Raw genomic sequence first — 22,300 nt, 5'->3', positions numbered from 1 at the left:
CTATAGGAAAGCATTTAGATATTCAATTCGCAAATAGGACAATTCAATCCAATGAATATGAGAAGAGAAAATTAAGGAAGGATTATTTATAATCATCCGACGATAGCTTTTAAACTTAATGAAGCAACCAATAAAAAGTAAATAATAACTATAAAAATAAGAATATTTAAACAATTGGCAAAACGATTGGACAAATTCAGACAAAGATAGATAAACATAAAAGAAATAGTACAGTGGAAGAATTGAGTTCCGAATAGAGGAACTACCTACATTATAACTACGGTCATCATCTAATATACGACTGCGAAAATTTCATAAATAAACGAAACGAATATAAAACAACTTTTGACACAAAAATATAATAACGTGACCACTTGGAAAAAAATGTTTAAGCAAAAATTCAAGGGGATTATTTGGAAGTCAGAAGTCAGAAAGTCAAATTAAAGCAATATATTGGAAAGGAAACATTAAATTAAAATTTTTGCAGGGACCTCCACGCAGTTAGGGACGGGCAACGAAGTCTAGGCAACCCTATTCAGGGAAATAAAAATCCTAGATACGGTCAACTCTTGCATACCTATACAAATTAAAAAGATCAGCAATAAAACTTAACTGCCAAACGCTTGGACCGATTCGGTTCAAACTTTGCACAGTTGACCTCAGAGGCGGAGTGGTAACCTTTAAGCGGCCCGGGGAAAGTATTTATCGGCCCGTTTTTTAGAATTTTATTGGGAGTCGCGGGTTAACATTAGTTCTACAGAAATAGTCTCTTTAATGTCTTGAGCAGTATCAAGGGGTATATAATTTTGCCTTGATAACTTGTTCTGAAATTTGACGTTTTATTACTTAAATTTTGTATTATTGTGTAATTATATTGACCGTTGGTTTTGATTGTCCTCGTCTTGGCTTTCCCGGATGCTCTTTCTTTGTTATTCACAAATGACGCTGTTGATATGTGAATTTAGCAATGGGTCGAATTTTTTTAACAATAAAATTGGTTCCAAGAAATTACCATGGTGCGTAAATACATTGTTTACCACGGTACAGACGGCTTGGCCTCTGTACCGCAGTATAGAATGTTCCTGAAATTACGCACAAATCTCATCTACACTTACTGTGCTAGAAAAGACAGAAAATAATGTTAATAAATTGTTTTTGGCGGCCCATCAGTTGACATTTATACCGGCCCATCGGGAAATCTCCCGATCGCTCGACTGGCCAGTCCCTGGTTGACCTACATGTAACAAGCCCATTGAAAATGGATCAATCCAATGACCCCGTAGGGTCAAACCGAGATGGTCTGTCGCTTTTTTAGATCCGCTTTAGGGGTTATTATATCCGAGACGGACTCCTATTCTTTGGTATTTACTATAATTAGGGAATGCAATACCGGGATCGCGGGATCCCGAAATACCGGGATCCCGCAGCATTCTTGCGGGATTAATCCCGCACATAAATGGAGCGGGATCCCGCGGGATTTGCGGGACTGTGGAATTTGTCGACCAAGCGGACGATTCTGTTTACTTTGTTAATGAAACGCATAACGGAGAAGTTATTTTTTAAATAATTGTTAAACTTTTTTCGTTAAAAATATACTATAATTTTTGAGGCACTTTAGAAGTTCACCTTTTTGTGCTTTACAGGTGAGGTTTTTTTGAGTTCTAAGTTAGGCTAAAGGTACTTTTTTGTTAAATATTGTAATAATTAGCGATTTATTTTAATACAGAAGTTAACCACACAGAATTGCTTATTTGCCAATTTATTTAAAATTTTGCGGGATCCCGTAAATACCGGGATCCCACGGGATTAACATCTAACAATCCCGCAAATACCGGGATTGAGATTTTGTTGCGGGATTGCATTCCCTAACTATAATAGATGTCATATTTCGGTAATTATTGTTCTTAGACTCGTTAAAAAGGGTAGAAAACGCACTATATTTTATTTAATATAAATGATTACTATATCTCTAGCGATTCCTCTACTAATTCTAAATAATTACTTGAAATTCGCCTTGTCGGTAGGTTTTCTTGTCTCAGTAACGGTGATCTTTAACGTAAATAAGTGTTCTAATATCATGTGTTCCGTTTTTTTAATTATCTTTCTAAGATGGCAACAATCGGAGAAGTAGTTATAGAGATACGGCACTATTCCCGTGTAACGGTAGCTTCGAATTTGATGACGTCACAAAAGTGGAAGTTATGAGAGAAAGTTTGGCTCCCCTTCCAAAATTGGTTAAATGTACCCAACCAACAGTTCCAGATGGGAGGTAATGCATCTACATCTGAAAAAAGATTATGCTCTATATTCAATGTGGAATATAGACGTAAATAACGAAAATACAAAAAAGTGCATACCATCTATTTTATACAAAATTTTATTATCTTTCTTTTTTTATATGAAACTTTACTTGCTAGAATGCACGGTTACCGAGATATCAGCGAAAAAGTGATTTGGAGCACCTTTTTTCCAAGATGGCGGCTCGAGCCATTGGAGTTTTGGTCCCGACTTTTAGTATGTTCGACTACAAGCCCTAATGTACTATAACCTTTTCGTATTGGCAAAAATACCAATTCGATAGGTTCATGAAGAGGTAACGTAAATACGGTCAGTCGTTAAATGGACAACAAAATAAATCAATCAAGAAGCAAACTATCTGGTAAGAAAACTGTATGGCAATGGTTCATACAATGTTGGACCGATACCCCTTCACTCGGCTCAAAACCGGAGAGCATAAGGATTATTAGGGCGCCAGGGTTGCGTTGGACAAATTAGGGTACGATTAATAAAAAAACCCAGTCCTAGAACTATAGGAAATAAACCATTGACACAAATAATTGATTCTTTAATGTTCGCTAAAATAATAACTGGTTCGTCAATATTATTTTTCTTAATATAATATTTTCTTTTTTTAAGGACTACTAGAAATGAAAAAGAGGTGAATGTTTGAGTGGGTGTTGTGGGGTTTTACCGGAGATCTCTTACAGATTGCGTATGTCGTGATTACTTCACAATATGTTTTGTGTTGGATGATTAATGAGGTGAGTTTAAATTATAAACAGTTTTTCTGACCTTACTCCAAATTGATTTCTATTTTTTTATTGTTTTAGGATTCGGTGAAGGTTACCAAACGACGGTGTTGGATGAGATTCTGATGTGGATTCCGGCTCCAGAGGTAAATAGGTATTGGTCAAACTTGGTAAATTAAGGGTAGATTATACGATGATCCAAATTGGTATTTTAACTATTTAATAAATAGGGAATAAATAAACCCTAAAATAAATTAGGTACCTATTATTAAAATAAGTTTTTGCTTATACACTTCTTCTTACCAAATGTTATTGGGTTTATTTGTTAATTAAAAGGAATTTCATATAATTTCAAATATCACATATGTATGGCATGGATCTAAAATCTGAAACGGAATTTTGAGAGTTATAAAAGAATTACCATCAAATAATTACTTACTTAGTTTATGTTTGTAGTAAATGTATCAATCAATTTAATTAATTTTGAATTTCTTACAGGATTACAACAATATTCTGGGATTCATTCAAGCATCCATCATCTAACAACCATTTTTCATACGCTCAATCACGTCTATCCTCTCCACATTCGATAACCCCTTGACCCTTACCAGTTACCTTTGTCAAAATTCTTATTGTTGGTTACCTTGAGTTTAAATTTTCATATTTAGCGGGAATTTTAATTTAAATGTAAACGGAAACGTTACAGTACCTCTATACCAATTTTCAGTTTTCTTTCAATTACTTCCGCTATTCGTGGAAATTTGATCTAATTTGACTGTACTATGATTCTGTGCTGACATTTTTGGTGTTGGTGGTGGAATAAGTAGAGAACAAAAATTGTAGACACGAAAGAAATTTTTACAGGCTAAAGGTTGTTAGTACATATTCATTCTTGCGGTTGGTGGTGAAGACACTTTACTACAAAGTGAAGACATTGTTAAAAGGTTGATAGAAACATATTTAACAGTTAGAAATATTGATAGTATGAAGAAATCAAAGTCATGACGACTTGGAAAAGTATTTGAGAACATTAGGAAAATTACATAAAGGTCAAATATGTTGAAATTCTGCCGAGTGAACTTCCTATGGAAGCTGAAAGCGAACGCCAAGGAAGTACACCCAATCCTGAAGCACAAAATTTAAATATGGCGGCTCAAAGAACCGCAAGCTGATAAGTTAAATGTTTTGAAATTCGGCTTTGTAAGTTTGCCAAGATAATTTGTTGAAGATATTCAGGAAAAACTACGCTCTTTTTGTTTGGGTGACACTGACCACCCACTTAAAAGTCGGCTCGTAAACATCATTTTTCACCTACGAAAACAGCCGTCTCCATCATAATCATTTGGAGAGATACTGTGCCAGCGCCTGGCGCATCCATCATTTTAAAGGAAGCGATTTTGTAATGACAACTGAGACAAGGTACGTCTCTTAATTATACAGGTAGGTACATTATGCATAAACTGCGTTTTTCAATTTTCCAAAATACCACAATGGATTTGTGCCAAAAATAATTAAACTAAATGACGGCGCATTTTACTGTCGTGCAGTTATCAGTGAGTGTAAAAAAGCAAAGAGGCCAACATTCTAACGCCTACAATCAGTTAATTTAATTATTCACTTATCAGTAAATTTGGCACGTTACGCCAATTTTATACAAGTAGGAAGCGAATCAACGTCATCAATCTACACCGTAATAAATACATCCAAATGCGTCACGAGTTTAAAGACGTATTTCAGTGAATAATTTTGCACAATGGGCACGTGCACGTACGACTAGCGTCGTTGCGGAAGCGCCGCTCGAAGGACTGATAAGTGTTAATGAAATTTGTACTTACAATCGGCAGGAGTTGCACAAGAGCAGTTGCTAACAAAGACTGGCGTTTTTACATAATTCAATAAATTATTTGCTTTCGGGATACCTCATCCCATTATTTAATTACTGCAAAAAATTACAGACTCATATCCGCTTGTGTGTACAAAAACGATTTATAAATTATGGTTTGCACGTTCGTTTTTTTTTCTCTTATCGTTTCATGCCATTTTTTAATGATTGTGTTATACTGAATGAGTGCGCGTAAAATTTAGTACAAAAACATGTACACCATAATCTCAAAATACTAATTTTTTACCATTTCCATTGAAGTAATCAACTAAGTTGGGTGAATTACAATTTTTCCTAATACATCGCAAACATAATCCATAAGGTCATCTCCGTCATTGATTAGATCGCGTTTACATATTATACAACATATTTTTCCGTTCGAAAAATACCGGAAAAACTGCAGAATCCTGCGACCTTGTCAGGACGAATGAGGTGCTAGTATTATTCCATTTGTTTTAAATGGGCTTTCCTCACTTTTAGGATTCTATCATTATTTTATCATCCTTGTAGTTCATTTGTCTTTATAAAAATGATGTAGATGAAACTGGGGTTTAGTCTGGCACTCAGCTTAGTTTACATAAGTTTCGATTTCGATAAATAAATTTAGCTGCCGAAAGCAAAAGTTGTAATTTGGAAATGAGATTGAAGGACATTTGATCAAAGGATTTTTCTTACCAACTGTAGACTGATCCCTAAACCAACAAGAATGATATTCTCGAACTGGTCAAGAAATAAGGGTTGCAAGAGCTATTGAAATAGACGAGAAAGCTGTCACCCTTGTTTTGATATCGTCCATTTGTTGATGTTTGTAAAAGACAATATTGTTGTTACTGTTCAGAAACCATAAATATCGTAAGAGGACAACATTTTATTAACCTAATGGTGCAATACTTATAAACATCACATGCTGTAAGAAGATTACAAATTTACGTAAACAAGAGCCTACGTGCCAAACAAAAAGTGTTCAATGTTTATTGACGTGCCTGCTCTTAAGCATGTTCCTTCCTTTAAATTCGACAACGGTAATAGGAGAAGAAAAGTTGATTAAATAAGCTTCAGAGGTGCAAATTAAAATTTAATCAAAACATAGAGCTTGAAATATCAAAGTAGATAATTAATTGGTAAATCAACGTAACAACAAAGCGCCAGTTACTCGGGTCAGTCACTATAACGTCTGTTTACCACTGAATTATCTCTTTCTTATTAAGTAACTATCAATAAATCATAATTACTAAAATAAACTGTAGTAGTATTATTTATATCCCTCACGTTGCAATAATACTTCATAATAAGATAGCAGCAGAGTTATAAGTAACCCATTCGGATTTTGGCCGACAATTGAGCTTTATAACCACAGATAAATGTGAGATCTTGAAGAGCATTTAGTAGATGACATCAAAATTGACTCTTCACAGCAACACTAACTGTAAGTAGGAACTAAACCGAGAATGAGTCCAGATACGTTTGTTTCTGGTATAGAGGGTGAAAACGAAAAGTTTTTTTTTTTGGTATGTTATCACATGTTACTACCCATGTAAGATAGAAAAAAGGTAAAAGCTGCTAGCGTAGTAAAGAAACGTTTTGACCTAAACTTGGTATTTTTTAAATGCAACACTCAGTATATCTTAACTTTTTTGCATTCCTTTTCCTGTTTGCACTGATTGCAACCTATATCTCTATGAAAATCTTAAAAACCTTATTTTTTACTGTTTTTAAATAGTAGGCCATGGATTTATGGATATTTTGTTTTGTTGATTGTATCCATGGTAACTAAGGCAGCCGATACCAAGCAATAAATGGCTGACGGCAGAAATATATCATTTCAAAGTATTGAAAATTATGATACAATCATATAATATAATATAGGACGTGATACACCAATGTAATCAGGAAAAAGAGTACAAAAAATTGAATTTCAAATACTTTTGGAACTTTTATCCTAATGGAAATCATAGTTGGTTGCAACATTATAATATACTACTTGCTACACGGTACCCAACGACGATATAGTGTGATATAAGTAAACATTGCCCCCATTTTTTAGTATAGAATCCATTGTAAAATAGCAAAAAAGGGGTTTTAAAAAATAGAGATTTTGCATTTTCTACTACTGGACTATCTCTATACTCCGAACAACGTTTTTGGACAGTTTCTACAGGTAAGGCTCTATTTAAGCTCTACTTCGTGTTCTTTATAAAAGACAATGTACCTGCTTTTGAATAAATATATTTTCCGAGGATTTCCAAGAAATTTGAATACCTAATTCAAAAAAATAAATGAAAAGTAGGTCAACTCTTACGTGGGCCAACTTCCGATACAAGAAGTGGTATAACATTGGAAATTTTTTATCTGAAACGGGCTCATTGGATAACCCTTGTACAGAGAGATTCTTTTAAAACAATACATACGTAAGATTTCCCTGTGTAACCCTTTTAATGTACCACATCAAAGCATTAGAAATTTTAGATCAAATTTTAGGGAACTGAAATAGCACCTATTGGCCAATGCCCCTTAAAAATAGGAAAAATTTGTAATCGCTTAACTAAGAACGAAAGCACATTATATACCACTAAAATTCATAAAATACATTCAAAATCCTCAAAATACTAAACATATTTTTGGAAATTTATGTTTTGTATCAAAATTTCCTTTGAAATTCCAGTATTTTTTGGAAATTGTTCAATACTTAGTAGCGTGTAATGTAACAAAACAAAATTGTTCTCGTATAACTTTTAAAAGTTAGCATATGAATACTGCGAGGAATACTGTATTAGAAAATCAAAATTTCAATATTTGGGAGTGGAAAGATTCAAAGAAATTATTTTAACAGTAGAACATTGATCCAAGGTTACAAAACATGTATTAGATTTCCACATGAAACCCTGCACTTAAAAAATTGGAGCACGAAGACTGAAATAATTTAAAGCATGGATCATCATGGATCAAGAAGTATTTTCAAGCCAAAATGTCAAAATTCGAGAGTTGAAAAGTGAACAAAAATACATTTTCAATTCTGAAATGAAATTTTAAACTACAGGAATTGTAAGCTACCGCAGCTTTATATTTTCACTTATAATTGCACAAGAGGTTTGTATTTTACCGAGTAAATTTGGGTTGTTTAGGTAATGAAAATCTGTTGCCTAGCAATTAGACGAGAAAAACTGTCAACTAATAAAAATGCGACACCGCAGGTGGAGCATTTTTAGGTTGACAGTTTTTCGAGTCCAATTGCTAAAAGGAAACAGATTTGAATTGCCACAACCCAAATTTACTCGGTTTAAATACAAACCTCGAGTGTAATTCGGCAGGACAATTTAACGAACAAGAAATTCACCAACTAATCAATTATTGACAGACGTCAAACTAGTCATATGGGAAAGGATAATGCGATAATTGGTTCGAAAATGAATAAGTGAAAAAACCACTAGTGCATTTGTCGCTGGAAAAGTTGCAGGTAACTTTTGCCGCTGTCAAAGTGACAATTTCACTGCGGCTTATGCGATTTTTTATACATGAGTTGAATTGTCACTTGAAAAACATTTCCTAAATTTGAAATTTTAAAATCTGAAGAACAAAAACTGCACATAAAATAAACCGATACAACGGAATATCGAATGATCCTCAGTAATACCATGACTTTTTTAACGGCTATTTATTTTAAACATATAATGCATTAAATTAATGTCTTGGGCATTAATATAATGCTCTTGATCTTTTTTCTCACGATCTCGGTGCAAGAATAACAGCTTTGATATGTTTTGAGCAAAATCCATGCGGTATAATGCTCTTGGTCTATTTCCCAACGATCTTGGAGCATGAATAATGATTTTGGTATGCTTTGATTAAAATACAAGTGGCCTCAGAAAAAGAATTCAAAAACGTACGTAAATTAAATTTGGTTACGAACAAAACGGAAAAGTCGGAACGCTCACGATTGGGTGTATCTCCAGCAGGAACCAAAATTTCGGTAAAGATATTCTTCAACAAATTTGGATTGATTGTTGGGATGTGCCTTGGTATCCGCAGGGGAAATCTCTAGATTACCTCCGAAAGATGGCACTAGAATTGGTAAAAAAATTTCAGAAATTTTCTCAATGTTTGAAGAATTTTCTATTGTGGAGTAGGTATAAACTTAAATATACCTAAAAGTTACATGAGAGGTAAGTAATACCCGTCACCGATTTTATTTACTAAACAGGTGATGTTGGAAATAAACAATTTTTGAAGAATTGATAAATAAAATATATAAAGAATCGGAAGAATCTTTAGTGAGCATCTTAACAGGTTCATGAAAAAGTGAAAGGAGTTTGAAGAATCTATACAGATTCTCTAAAAATCAAGATAAGTATTTAACAATTTCATGGAGATCTATTAATAACTTAAAGAACATTTAAATAATAACTTTCAAGAATCTTTGAACACAACAACCCTTAACGAATCCCTTAAAGAATCCATAAAAAACATCGGAAAAAGTTTCTATTATCTGTTCACCCAACACATATGCATATTTATTTATTTATATTTAATGCACATATCTATCCCAAGTCCCGGGACGGAGTTTCAAACAAGCAAAGAAAAAAGTCTGAAAATTTAGGGATCAGTAAAGGCACATAAAAACTATATTTTAAAAGCTTGAAAACTTTTATACAATTGGGACTTTTTAAAGGGGGATAACCCCCGAAATTTTTAAATTATACAACCCTTGTCGAGTTTCCCAGTAGACAAAATTGTAATTTTAGTTTTTAGGTACCGGTAGACCAGTTAAGTTATGATAAATTTATGGTAAAAAACTGAATATCAATCACATCGGTAGTAAGGCGATGCCGTACGAGATTCTCTGGGCGCTGGGGCTCGGGGCATCTTTCGCCCTTTTACCCCTTTCTCTCGATGGCCCTGCTTGGAGCTTGTGAGTATCTTTCATCATTTCTGAAAAAAAGTTTAAATAATTTCTAAATGTGAAAAACCAGCATGCAGTTATTATGTTTGATTGGTAGGTAATTAAATTAGAAATGAAAAAAATGTACAGTGCTAATAATTATTTAAACTTTCAGCACGTCATGATTTACTACATTTGAATAATGAATTTTGGTAATTATTTTAAATAAAATAGTATTAACTTTCTCAAACTGGCTTTGGCTTTTTGGCAGTGAGTGCCAAATTGAGTAAGTAATTATGTAGCTATTTTGGTCGAATCCCTAATAGTAAACAGTAGTGTGTTAACTTTTTAGTCACAAAAATCCAAAAATACTTATAATTTAATTACCATGAAAAGAATAAATTGCGTGCCGTTTTTGGGTCAAATTTAAAACCACCTTCAAAATAATATCCTGTCAGTCATTTAATTTAATTAGCAAGGGTGCTGTTATTTATATAGATTCGGCTTTCAATTTACCAACTTTGCTTCAATTAATTATTTATTCAGGTGGGGCGCCTAATATGAGCACCCTGTATACTAGAATATCAAAAAATTTTGTAATTCACGTGTTATTTATCAGACACAAGACGCTTTTTTGTTCGTCTAAGTCGTATGTTGCATATAATTATTACTAATGCATAAGCACTTTGATCATTGGTTACCAAACATATTTATACATCTCGAGAGTTGTCAATCAATCGAAGGATGGCGAGAGCCCACCCTTACTTCAGGGCCAGGGGGGCCACATGAAGGTCCCTAACCACATTTGTCATTAAATGTGCTTGTAAACACGTAATATTTGTAGAATGTTTGCGGTTTTGTTTCCAAATATAATTGACTACGACTATGCAAATTAGAAAAATAAATGCGTACAAGAGCAAAATTTGCGCCTTATGTTGTGTACAAATGAGAATCTCCCTTTTGTTTCCTGTTTCGCAGAGAATTTCCAAACCTAGACCAAAACATACGGTTACGCTCTGGGAAATTTGTGATAAATACGGTAGAAACTGTGAGTGAACTGGGAGGTTAAATATAGCACGGTTTGAATTCGTCGTGACTATAAAATTTAAAAATACTATAAACAAAAATATGTGTCCACCAGACACGGTTGCGCCAAAAAAAATTAAAACCCCCGCCTCATACGATGATGGATTAATTGCCAATTACCACGATTTAATTTTGCTTGGCTTCGATACGAATTTGAGTGCTTTTGCACATTTCAATATCATCGAACTAGATCACATAAAAAGAAAAACCAGCACAAATTGGCACGTGTACGTACAGCGTACATACCTACTTTATTGTTCAGTCTAGACATGTAAAAAAGCCAAAGGGCGGCGGATTTTTTAAATTTTTTCTTAGTCATTATCTTTTTTGTTAACGTGTGACGATTAATCAGCGTACACGTGAAAACACCTGTAATTATTCATAGATTAGTTTAATCATCTTACTTAGATTTTGATTAATCTAAAGGGGTCGGCGGAATTCGAAGAATAATAACAAGCCATTGCCATTTGTTGGGCACAAACCGCATTGGAAAATAGCCTAAGCAACCACATCCCTTGATTAATAAAAATATTTGTACAATTATTTGTATTGATTAAATGAATGCATGAGGTCGCCCTCTATTGTCGGTAACTACCGTTGTTTATTTATAAATGCGATACGGTCTCCATCTGATTTTAGCATGCTGTAGGAACAACTCATAGAACGACACCGCGCGCCATCTATCTGGGCATAGTTCCACTAGAGCTAGGCGCCATACGTGTGTAAATTGTTTCAATAGGTGTCTCTAGTGTCTTTCATTTATACAAAAAATTGGCGCCTAATTCAAATTGTAAGTGGTTACCACGCTATCTGAATGTACGACTATAATTTGCCTATCAAATATAGGGGTGAAACCCTTCATAGTATAAAGTTAGCTTACCGGTGTCATTGAGGAGGCGTTGGATGGAATCTTCGCCTCCATCGGTTTCGGTGGATAAACCTATAAAAAAAGGAGACAAATTAAAATTAATACGTTGAAGTGAATTATAATTTAGGTGATCGAACACACAAGCAAGACACTTTCTATTTCATTCTCTATGAGAAAGTGAATGTGATCAATCACTTGGTGCATTCCAATTTAATTTTGATGTTTCGAATTTTTTCTCCTATAACCTTAATTATAGGTTTTATTGGTGGACGGTAATTTGTTGTTTGTATGACATTTCTACATGATTTATTGAATTTTTGGCCTGCTTAAACTAATTTCAGAATCGACGTTTAGTAAGATCATGTAATTTTACGCGATTAAGGGTTGTGATTTGCAAAAGGTATGAGAAAATTGTCATTTCTTTAATTTGCTGCATAATTGCAAGGCATTTTACACTGTTTTATTAGTTGGAAGAATACGTTTGATTTTTTTGCTTCTCCAAAGTCTTAATTATTAATATTTATTAAACTTTTTTATACAAATGTAATCTAAATCAGTGCAAATTAAAGAGGATATATGAAAATGTTAATATTTTGTAAACTACATCTGTAAGATGACATTCTTCGTTTCGAACACATTTTTGAAGTCTTTTGGTGGGCATATCCAATGGAATGTTGTTAATCTCCTGTTGGATTCGCTCCTTCAGTTCGTCTCTAGTTCTGGATGGGTTTGATTCAAAAACCTTGAGCTTTAAATAACCCCACAAACTCTTTTTTCTTTGTACTTTTGAAACTTAATTAATTTTCACGATTCGTTCACACCTAAAGTTAAAATTAACAATTTTGGCGGTCATTTTCGGAGATGCATTTTTTGATATGTTAATCAGCAGAATTTCTACTTAAACTCAGTTAATTTTTCATCGACAGAAATTTAATTTTAAGGTTCCTATCGGGAAACGAGATAGACTGACTGGAATGAACAGAGAACATTAATAAAAATAAAAAAGTAGCACATAATATCGATTTTCAATTTCAGTTTTACTATGGGTATATTATAAGACCTGGAATTAGCATATTTCGTCCACAATTCCTCCACAGTAATTCTTCGCCATTTTTCTACAGAGTACTACAAAGTAATTAATTCATTACCTTGCCCCCCAACAATACATTTTTTTATTATTTAGGCATCATATCATAATGAAAAATTTTACATCAATACCAATCCGACTTGCTTATTTGTTTAGCACTTCCATTAGGGATTATAAGGGATACATTCATGTCAATTAGGAACAATTGCAATAATAGTCCAGGGAATTGAGACTTTGAACTCGTAGTAGTTCCAATTTTTCTTGCATAGGCAGTCTGGTGGCTAAAAATTCAAGTTTTCGACCTCCCACCCCTTTTGTGCTTCCCCTGTACCACCACTAATACCCCCGAAATGTAGTTGAGTTCTTAGTTTTTCAATCTTTGTAAAGGTACACTTTATAATTACAGAGATCACTTCACTTCATTATGCGCTAATAGGTGCTCAGGCGCATTATAAGCAATTTTACTCGTTACCATTTTTCGGACGAAATTTGTAAATAAATGATTTAGTTCTACCACTTAAATTCGAATTGGCATAAATTAGTTCCTTCTCATGAAATCAAAGTGCTCTGTCCGATGAAATTTGTGAATAAATGAAGATTTTGATCTGCTATTTAACCCCGAATTTAATCAAAAGACAAAATGACATATAACTTAGTTCTTACTCATGAAATCAAAGTATCCTGCCGTTTTTTGCACGAAATTTGTGAATAAATGAAGATTTTGTTCAGCACTTAACCTCCAAATTAAAGAATAATGGCACAAAATTTAATTCCTTCCTACGAATTCAAAGTGTCCTACTGTTTTTGACACAAAATTTGTGCTCTACCACTTAATTTATTTAAAGAAAAACATGAAACCATACTGTATCTATTCTTTACACTATGCTGAAACTTAATCAAAGACAGATGTGACAGATGCTGAGATGTAGAATTTGTTATCGCGATATTAAAGCTGTGGTCTAAGCTGAATGTTTCATCTTCGTATTTTGTAAATGTTGTGCGTGAGTGCACCATCATGTTGAATCCAACAGTTTCCATCTTATGTTTCTTTGTGTGCTGTAGATCATTATATTGTAATTAAAAAATGCTACTTGATACAGTACGTACTGTTTTAGGGGCCATATAAAAAGTTGATGATGATTTTTCCGAAACGAAACGTTGTATTGAAAATCTCTCAACGCTGTTCACATAGCGGCAATGAGAAAGTGATTTTTTTTTTGTGCCCGAAACAAATACTAACGAAAAAGTGCGTACTCCATTCTACTCTATACTAGCATATTTATAAACTGTGAATATACACTATACAGGGTGAGTTTTTTCCGATGCTTAGTATGGGTATCTCGTAAAGCGTAAGGGATACAACATTTCAAAGTCGTTTAAATGGGCAAAGAATTGCAAAATTTTATGTAGATTAATTTTCCCTTTCCGAGTTTCTTGTGGCCCTACAAATAACGAACGGTCAAAAAACCGAAAAATGTCATTTTCAATTCGTTTAACGCCCCCATGGAATTATTGCCATAAGAAATACATTTAAGGCAAAATTCAAGATTAATTACTAAATGAAATACTAAAGGTGTTTACCATCATGGTTTTGAAAGTTTTTTCTCTTTCGAGTGACGTAAAAATTTAATATGGCAATTAGAAAGTTGATGTGATTTACTTAAAACCCACAACATCATCAGAAATCTGGGAAAGATTACTAACGGTCTGTTTGTTGATATTTATTTGTTCAATATATTATGTATTATATACGTCTTCTTTATACGTCTAATAAATGATTTAAAAAAATATATATTCACTTTAAACATTGTATGCGGCCCTACCTAGACCAAATCCTAAATCCGCCACTGTTTTAGTGTGCTTATTTGTTACTTTCTGTATAGTAACAATGACACTATCTATTACTTTAAAGTTCCAAATTAACAATAATAGAAACACAAATTCTACGCGTTTCATTACCTATACTTACATTTATTTATATTAAATGTTATATTATTTAAAAATAGTTAATTTGAATTCATGACGTAGACAAGATTTTTGTTTTGCTTTCTAACGCGGATTGTGGACATCACTTCGGTCGAAAATAACATGTGGATAAAAAAATTGCAAAATAGCCTTCACCCTCTCTAATTGAAGTAACATGGAAATTGAAAATTTCTTGGGGTTCTATATACATTTCCGGACTTTTCAAACTATACTGTTCCAACTATTTGTAATGGCATAGCACATAAAAAGGTTTTGAGCAGTATGATTGGTTAACTATGAACAAGCGGAACAGGAACAAAGTGTACTATCTGTCTCCCAAGTACATAAGAGCACAGTGAGCAGATAACATAATAAAAAGGATAGACTTGAATGTCATTATCTTAAAAAAAGCATTATCTATGACCGATTGCACCATTTGCGCTTAAAAGTATATGACTTCAGATCTACACATTTCATCAATCATTTCGAAAGGAATATGTGATTACTGTCAAGGCTCCCTCAATGTTTTTCCCTTACTTTATTCCATCTCTGGACTGCATTTGATAATTGACAGAAGGACCAGAACAGTAGGACTAATTACAATTTAATGCTAAATACAAAATGCTATTTTGAGCAGCATTTTATGTCTCGACCTTCGTCAGTCATAAATAACAAAAAGTATTATTAAATATTAACTTATTTCAGCGACATTTAAACATTTATTACTAAAATAAAAAAATATTTCAAATACTAAATTAAATTAATATCCTAATCTTATACGATTTTGTTTTAAAACAAGTTATTTTTATTAAATGAACTGAAAATTTAAAGTATTTTTTCGAGATTGGAAACATTCTTATTTGGAATAATGAAAAACTTTTGTAATACACAAATGCGAGTCTTTTTGATTGCGGCTATCTGTTTCTTTACCAAGTGAAATTGAATACAACTTGTGAATTGGTGTCAATGTAATGGTAGAAAGATGCACTCTCTTCAGTAATACAATTAGAAAAAAAAACAACATATTGCACTTTGTCTACCTCAACAAGCAAAGCGTAACAAATGAAATCAGAATGGTAATTAAAACACTGGCCTAATTACGATGTATGCCAAAACAAAAAAAAAACTACTGATTGCATAAATAAGTGTCTTACCAGTTTCCTTTGTTAACATCTTAGCATGACACAGTTTAAACACTACATTCGAAGACGCACAGAGCAGTTAAGGTATGACAATCTACAACTGCCCACTATTAATTAAATACAAAAATTTAGACCTGACGTGGTTTTAATGCGTGAGTAATTACAATTTTATATTTAATTAGCGTCGTAATTAGATAAACATTTTTCTAACCTTAACTTTTATTGATTTCTATTAACGTGAAATGTAATATTTATCGTTTTTGAATGGCATGGCTGATTATGGAATTGCGAATACTGTGTGACTAAATTGTTATTACTTATTAGGTACTTTAAGCCGACAATCCTTCTTATTTGCCAATACTTTTAGGAGTCGCCAATATTGTATTATCTTTTGTTTAATTTCGTTAATCACTAAAACGCTTATGTAAAAGAGGAAGTAAAAGTTCATAGCGGTCAAGATATCTGATAGAGTTGACTAGAAAGTGACATGTTTTACAAATGGAGCTTGAACTCAGTCAAGGGAGACCACATAATTGAAAAAAAGGCTTCAATTCTACGACTGGGTGATAATAATCTGTATGGTAATGGATGAACTAGATCAAAATTTGATAGGAGTGGCAAGTGGTTATTTCATAAAGTAGTCCTTTTTCCAATACATTTTTTGTGACCATGAAGAAAAGCCAGAAATCCCTTACTTTAAGATCACCGCTGAGAGATGGAAAATGAACAAAGAAAAACCGGATTTTCTACATTTTTAATGTAATCGTCTGATGATTAGAAAACGTTACACTTTTACCTCAATAAGGAGATCAAGAATGACTATAGATGATCCCGAATGAGAAAATTTACATCTCAAATATGGAAAATTTATGACAGTTTGATGGGTTTGTAAAGTGGTGTCGAGTGTCGTAGAAAAGAAACAGAAAATTTTACTGAAAAGGTGTTTTTGGGATACTTTTTTGAAAAATCAAAGAGGAAATCTCGAGGGAAATCTACGCTCTGAAATCATATGTTGAAGACAAACCTAAAAAATACAAGAAATTTCGACATACGCATGCGCAAGTATCCAACATTACTTGCTTTCTTAAAAAATAAATAAATAACGATGCCAAGAGATTTTAAACCGAAGAAACATACAATTTTGACCATTTAATGGAAAATTCTTAATCATTACGGTAGGATATCACTGCTAACAAATATTCGTCTCCTTTTGGTGAAGAAGACGTTGCATGAAGAAGCTTACCTATCAGAAAAAAGTTCATTTGGTAATGTTGAATTATCAGATTGCGATGATTTAATGTTGATTTTAAAATGTGAAAATTCAATTCAATTAAATAAACGTTTAGTTTTAACAAACAATATCCTCGAAGTGTCTTGAAATAGAAAAATGAGCGAATGAACGAGTATACTGTCCGCAATAATAGAGATTAAATAGGCGTTTTGATCCCATAAGTGCAAAATAGTATGTTGTATACCAATTACCAAGGGACTAAAGTGTGCTTTAGTCCCGAGGGATTAGGACAGATTGTAGTCCTGTGGTATATTCGCTACTTTTTGTATATACTCCTGTGATCAGCTACAGCAATTTCAATGTTAAAGTTCAAATTTGAAAAAAAGAACGTTTGTTTTATACAATCAATGTACCTTGTCATGTCGAATTGTGACCGTATAATAATTAATAAACTCATAAAGAGCGTTTAAAAAAGCGACAGAGCACCTCGATGTGCCCCCCCACGGAGTCATTGTTTTTGGCCCATTTTCAATTGGCTTGTTACCAGTGGCGTAACTTCATTTTAAGGGCCCGTCCTCAAAAATATTTGGGGGCCCCTTTCCCTTACGCTTAATATAACCGCTTGGATTTCTAATGACACCCATCTTAAATAGTATATTAAGTATGGAGAACGGTAAGGGATTTTTACCGTTCGAAGACAATTGTTTGTCTGAGAACGGTAACCCTTAACGTTCGACGTGCTTATAACATTTTTTGCGCGATCGAAATTAAAATTATGCAACCAATATAAATATGCACTAAGAAATTAACGAGCAGAATAAATCGAAATGATCGAAGTGGTATGGTGTCAATCTCTAGGTAACCAGTTTATTTGTCAAAATTGAAATTAATAATTTCATAAAAAGGTGCATGTGTATGATGTAGTTTACTAGCTTTGTACTTCCTTTATGACTTTATGAGCGTCTTGCTATAGGAAACAACAGCACAAATTGTACGTTTAATGTACCTAACAATAATTAAAGATTAAATGTAATGTAAGACTGTTGATTTTTAAAAAGGCGTCGGTAAGTATTTTTGCTGTTCTGTTTTTAGATCGGTAAGTAATTTTGGCGTCGTCGTAATCATAGCAACTGGTAAATTCTACGTACTGTCATGGAAACACCCATGGTAAATAGTCAGAAATGACCGATCGCGCAAAAAATATATAAATGAAAGTTCACTAGAAATACAACCCAGAAGATTCGGATTCTTTAATAAAGATAGCTTCAGGAATTAATCAATTTTAGCCAATTTATTTCTTCGCTTTTCAACGGTTGTGTTTTGTTTTGCTCTTCTAGGTTCCACTATAGTATTTTCGTCCATTCTGAGCTGTCTGATTTCGCCGCTGGAGATACATTTAAACATTTCTATTCTTTGTGTATGAATCGGCCTTTTTTGAATGAAGGTAACTGTTTCGTCAGTGCATTCATCTCGAAAGACAAGTTCAGTTTAAGGTTACCGTATCCAGAACCTTCAGATCTCTTCTGGACTGCAGAAGGTCTCGCTAATTAACAAAGTGTTTCATTTAGGTACTTTATGTAAGAGACTTCGGAATGTTATTTTTCACAAATGGGAAACGAATGGAGTTACTTTTAAACCTCTTTGAGCTGGCTACTTTTGAGCATATCAAATTTCGTATTAAATTAAGGTCAGATTTAAATAATATGATATGATGATTTAAATTCAATAGTTACTTCCTCGGATTGTTAATTTTTGTATATTGTAGCATAGTGTAAGAATTCTTTACACTAAGATTGTAGTAATTGGTCCGGATTTTTCATCTCCTGTGAACAATTTTATCTCTTCCTTTAGTAACGCAAAATATGTAAATATTAACACAAGCGTAACATTGAATGAGTTCGGGAAATTTTTAATTTTTTTCAGTGTTTTTTATATAAGAATTACATTTTTTGTACATTTTTGCCGGGGCCCCTTTTAAGTCGGGGCCCGTCCTCATTGCGTACCTTTGGGACATTGTAGTTACGCCACTGCTTGTTACATGTGGCATATAGGTCAACTGTGCAAAATTTGAACCAAATTGGTCCAAGCGTTTGAGAGTTGTCGTGTTCACGGACAGACGGACAACATCGACTCCCCTATAAAGCTTGCATCGCTTTACTCTATCGCTTAGTCTAGCATTAAAGTCCATTATTTCAATTCTCGTTAATAAAGTGTTTTATTCGTACTTTAAAGGACGATGCTCATATTAAATCCGAGCGACCCACTATTTTAGTACAAAAAAATCATATTCCCGAACCCTAAATGATACCAACAATGTCGACGTTGTTAGAGAATCTCCACAAGCTCGAAGGAGGCGTATCCCAAAACCAATTGCTTTTCGGGTCCAACGCGTTATGCCAATGTGACAATAATACAAAATTATACCGATCTCGTACGTCCATTCAAGTTTCTTCGTTTTAGAACAGATTCCAAGAACACTTAGGAAGGTTGTAGGGCGTAGGCATTGTTATATGTCTCACGGTTCTGGAGGTGCAATTATTTCAAAAACTCCAATGATTATAGGAATTCAATCTCCCAAAGTTCCAAAATCAAGATAAGTTTTTCTTTAACGAACTTTTCTAGCGAAATCTTTCACTACAGCACGAGGGTAATGTCAATAAATGAATTTCCATTCCACCCGTGCAAAACAACTGAGCTCCAACGTCCTACGCGATATATGAAGTTCTCCATTTGCTGAGCCCGTAATTATGCTTTGGGGGTAAGTATGTAATAATTTTTGTTTAAAGGCTGACTATTTTTAATCAACATTATTTTCCTTTGGGCGATCGATTTCGGATACGCATTGCATCCATCATCAAGCCGTAGCTACAATGAATTACAGTAGATGTTGTTCTACATGACTCAGTTGGATGAAAGTGAATAAATTCCATTTTAAGTCCTGCTATGATTCATTCATTTGAGGTGGTCGGTTTGTATTCTAAAAAAGGAAGATATTTCATAGTTTGTTTTTTCATTGTACATTCAAGGGGGTTGTTTAAAATGAGTAAGATTAAACGTGACCACGTATAAGAATGTGCAGTAGAGCTTTTTGAATACTGGACGTGTGTGGATAACAGAAAATTGATTTTTGACCCGATTGTAGTGGAAGGCGGAAATGATTGAGTTAATATTCAATATTTTGGTGTATTTTTTTGCTATTAATTGACCGACGGCGAAGAATTTTCAGGCAAATAAGCGCATCTTATGGGGAATTGGAAACAAGAGCTACTCGGGAATTCGTTTTGAGGCAGACAACCAAAAATTTAATAATCGTTAGGGGTTGTCCAGCCTGGAACCTTCCGTTACAAAGGTAAGGAGCTAAGGACAACTCCAAGATCTTAAGAATTTATGACGATTCTGAGAATCGTAATGGTTCTGTAGGATTTCTTTCGATTCTAGTCTACTAAGATTTGAAAGAATCTAAGAAGATTCTGAGTAGTGTAAATCCAAGTTTGCAATAGAAAAAACCCAAGGCAAAAGTTTTGCTAGACGAAAAACAGCGAAAGTTATTTCAGTCTTTGGCCTTTATCTCCTAAATCGGGCATTTTGGTAAAAACAGTCTGTCGTCATTGTTAAAGTAGATTAAATTTGTTATAATTTGAGCGTAAGCGCAGCTCTGTAGGTCTGATAGATACTGAGTTAGGCGCCTTAGAAAATTGTCATTTTTTCCAAAAAGTGCAAATTTTGGACGACTTTTATGAGGAATATCGGCCGATGGAGGGGTCCTACAAGGAAAGTTAGAGTAAATTTAATTAGCTTCAATTTAAGCTCAGAACGAGGCCTGTAGGTTTAATACTTCGTTTGTTATTTAAAGAAAAGGAAAATAGGTAACACTTGTTTTAGGAAATGACCTGTACGTCTCAAATCGATCTGAAATTTATAATTAATATACATGGTGTTACATTACCATATGCGTGATAGAGGGGATCAAGACAAGCATTTTTTCCAAATAAACCGAGGGTCCAACGTGCTTCGTTTGGGAGCCACAGCAACCCCCAAAGAAGTGGTGAAATTTGGATTTCTTCTTTAATTTTTTTCTCAGCAACCATAAGAGTTACAAAGATGGGTGGCACGTCTTTAATCTTTACTTGTTCTAGCTATCATAGTATATAAACTATATCAGTGTCGTCAACTTATTATAAACTAGTGCATCTACTAACAGAGCAATTTATACAAATAAATAAAATAAGAAAAGGTCAAGTTAAAATACTGTAAAACACTTAAGTAAAATAGACAAAATATCACAGAATATTAGAACACCAATCAGTTAGTAGGAACTCATCAAAAGTGTAAAAAGCGTTATTCTTAAGGTAACTAATCACAGCATTTCTTAATTTACTCATAGGCAGTGTTTTTAAATCCGAAGGTACTTTGTTATAAAACTTTATGCAATAATAATTGTTGCAATTTTTACTAGTAGTAAGGCGTATCCATTTTAAAGCAATATTATCACACAGTCTGGTAGAGTATTGATGGATATCACGTCCTGTCTGGTATTTCAAATCAGTTTCAAAATTCCTACCACTAAATGGCGCACCCCTACTTGGGGGTGCGAAAAAATTTCAATTTTGACGAAATTTGGTATTTGGGGTTTTTTGAACATGAAAATCACGAATCTCGAATTAGTTTTTGAAAATTCGAAACAAAAGTTCCACTGCAATTTTTGGCCGGACAACGAAAATGGTGAGAATTCCACGAAATTTGTTGTGTACATACTTGATGAGTTAAGGAACAAAATTGTTGATCGATTCGTGGCGTCAGGTCATTTCCTAAAACACCCAGTTTTCTCTATTTTCCTTTTGTTTAAATAATAAGAACCCTACAAGCCTGGTTCTGAACTTACATTGAAGCTAATTTTTTTTGTTTATTTATTATCAATAATAGTCGAAACTATATAAGATTCGTAAAAACAGGTAAACAACAAATAACATTAAAGAAGAAGACAAACAAAACAAATCTAATTGAACTTACTATAACCTCATTACCAATGACTTTTCTTGTAGGATCGCTATTTTTCGAAGGGGCCTAATTCAGAATTTATCAGACCTACATAGCTGCGCTTGGATTCAAAGTGTAGTAAATTTAATCTAAGTAC

The 22,300-nt window shown here is 33.6% G+C and overlaps 1 protein-coding gene across 4 annotated transcripts in view; it reads right to left on the bottom strand.

Moving 5' to 3' along the window:
• LOC116167281 overlaps window positions 1-22,300 on the bottom strand; it is a 170,975-nt gene that overhangs the window by 53,104 nt on the left and 95,571 nt on the right. For 3 of the 4 annotated variants that reach the window (XM_031482605.1, XM_031482606.1, XM_031482608.1), the window contains one exon: window positions 11,754-11,813. In XM_031482605.1, coding sequence (XP_031338465.1) covers window positions 11,754-11,813 — 60 coding nt within the window. Of the gene's footprint in view, window positions 1-11,753; window positions 11,814-15,947; window positions 16,017-22,300 lie in introns of those variants that run through there. The other variant, XM_031482607.1, reaches the window with a different exon arrangement.

The sequence above is a fragment of the Photinus pyralis genome, unplaced genomic scaffold (assembly GCF_008802855.1).
Source record: "Photinus pyralis isolate 1611_PpyrPB1 unplaced genomic scaffold, Ppyr1.3 Ppyr1.4_LG3b, whole genome shotgun sequence".
Lineage (NCBI taxonomy): Eukaryota > Metazoa > Arthropoda > Insecta > Coleoptera > Lampyridae > Photinus > Photinus pyralis.
Note: the sequence above shows the minus strand (reverse complement) of the source record. Positions and strands in the feature narration are given on the sequence as shown.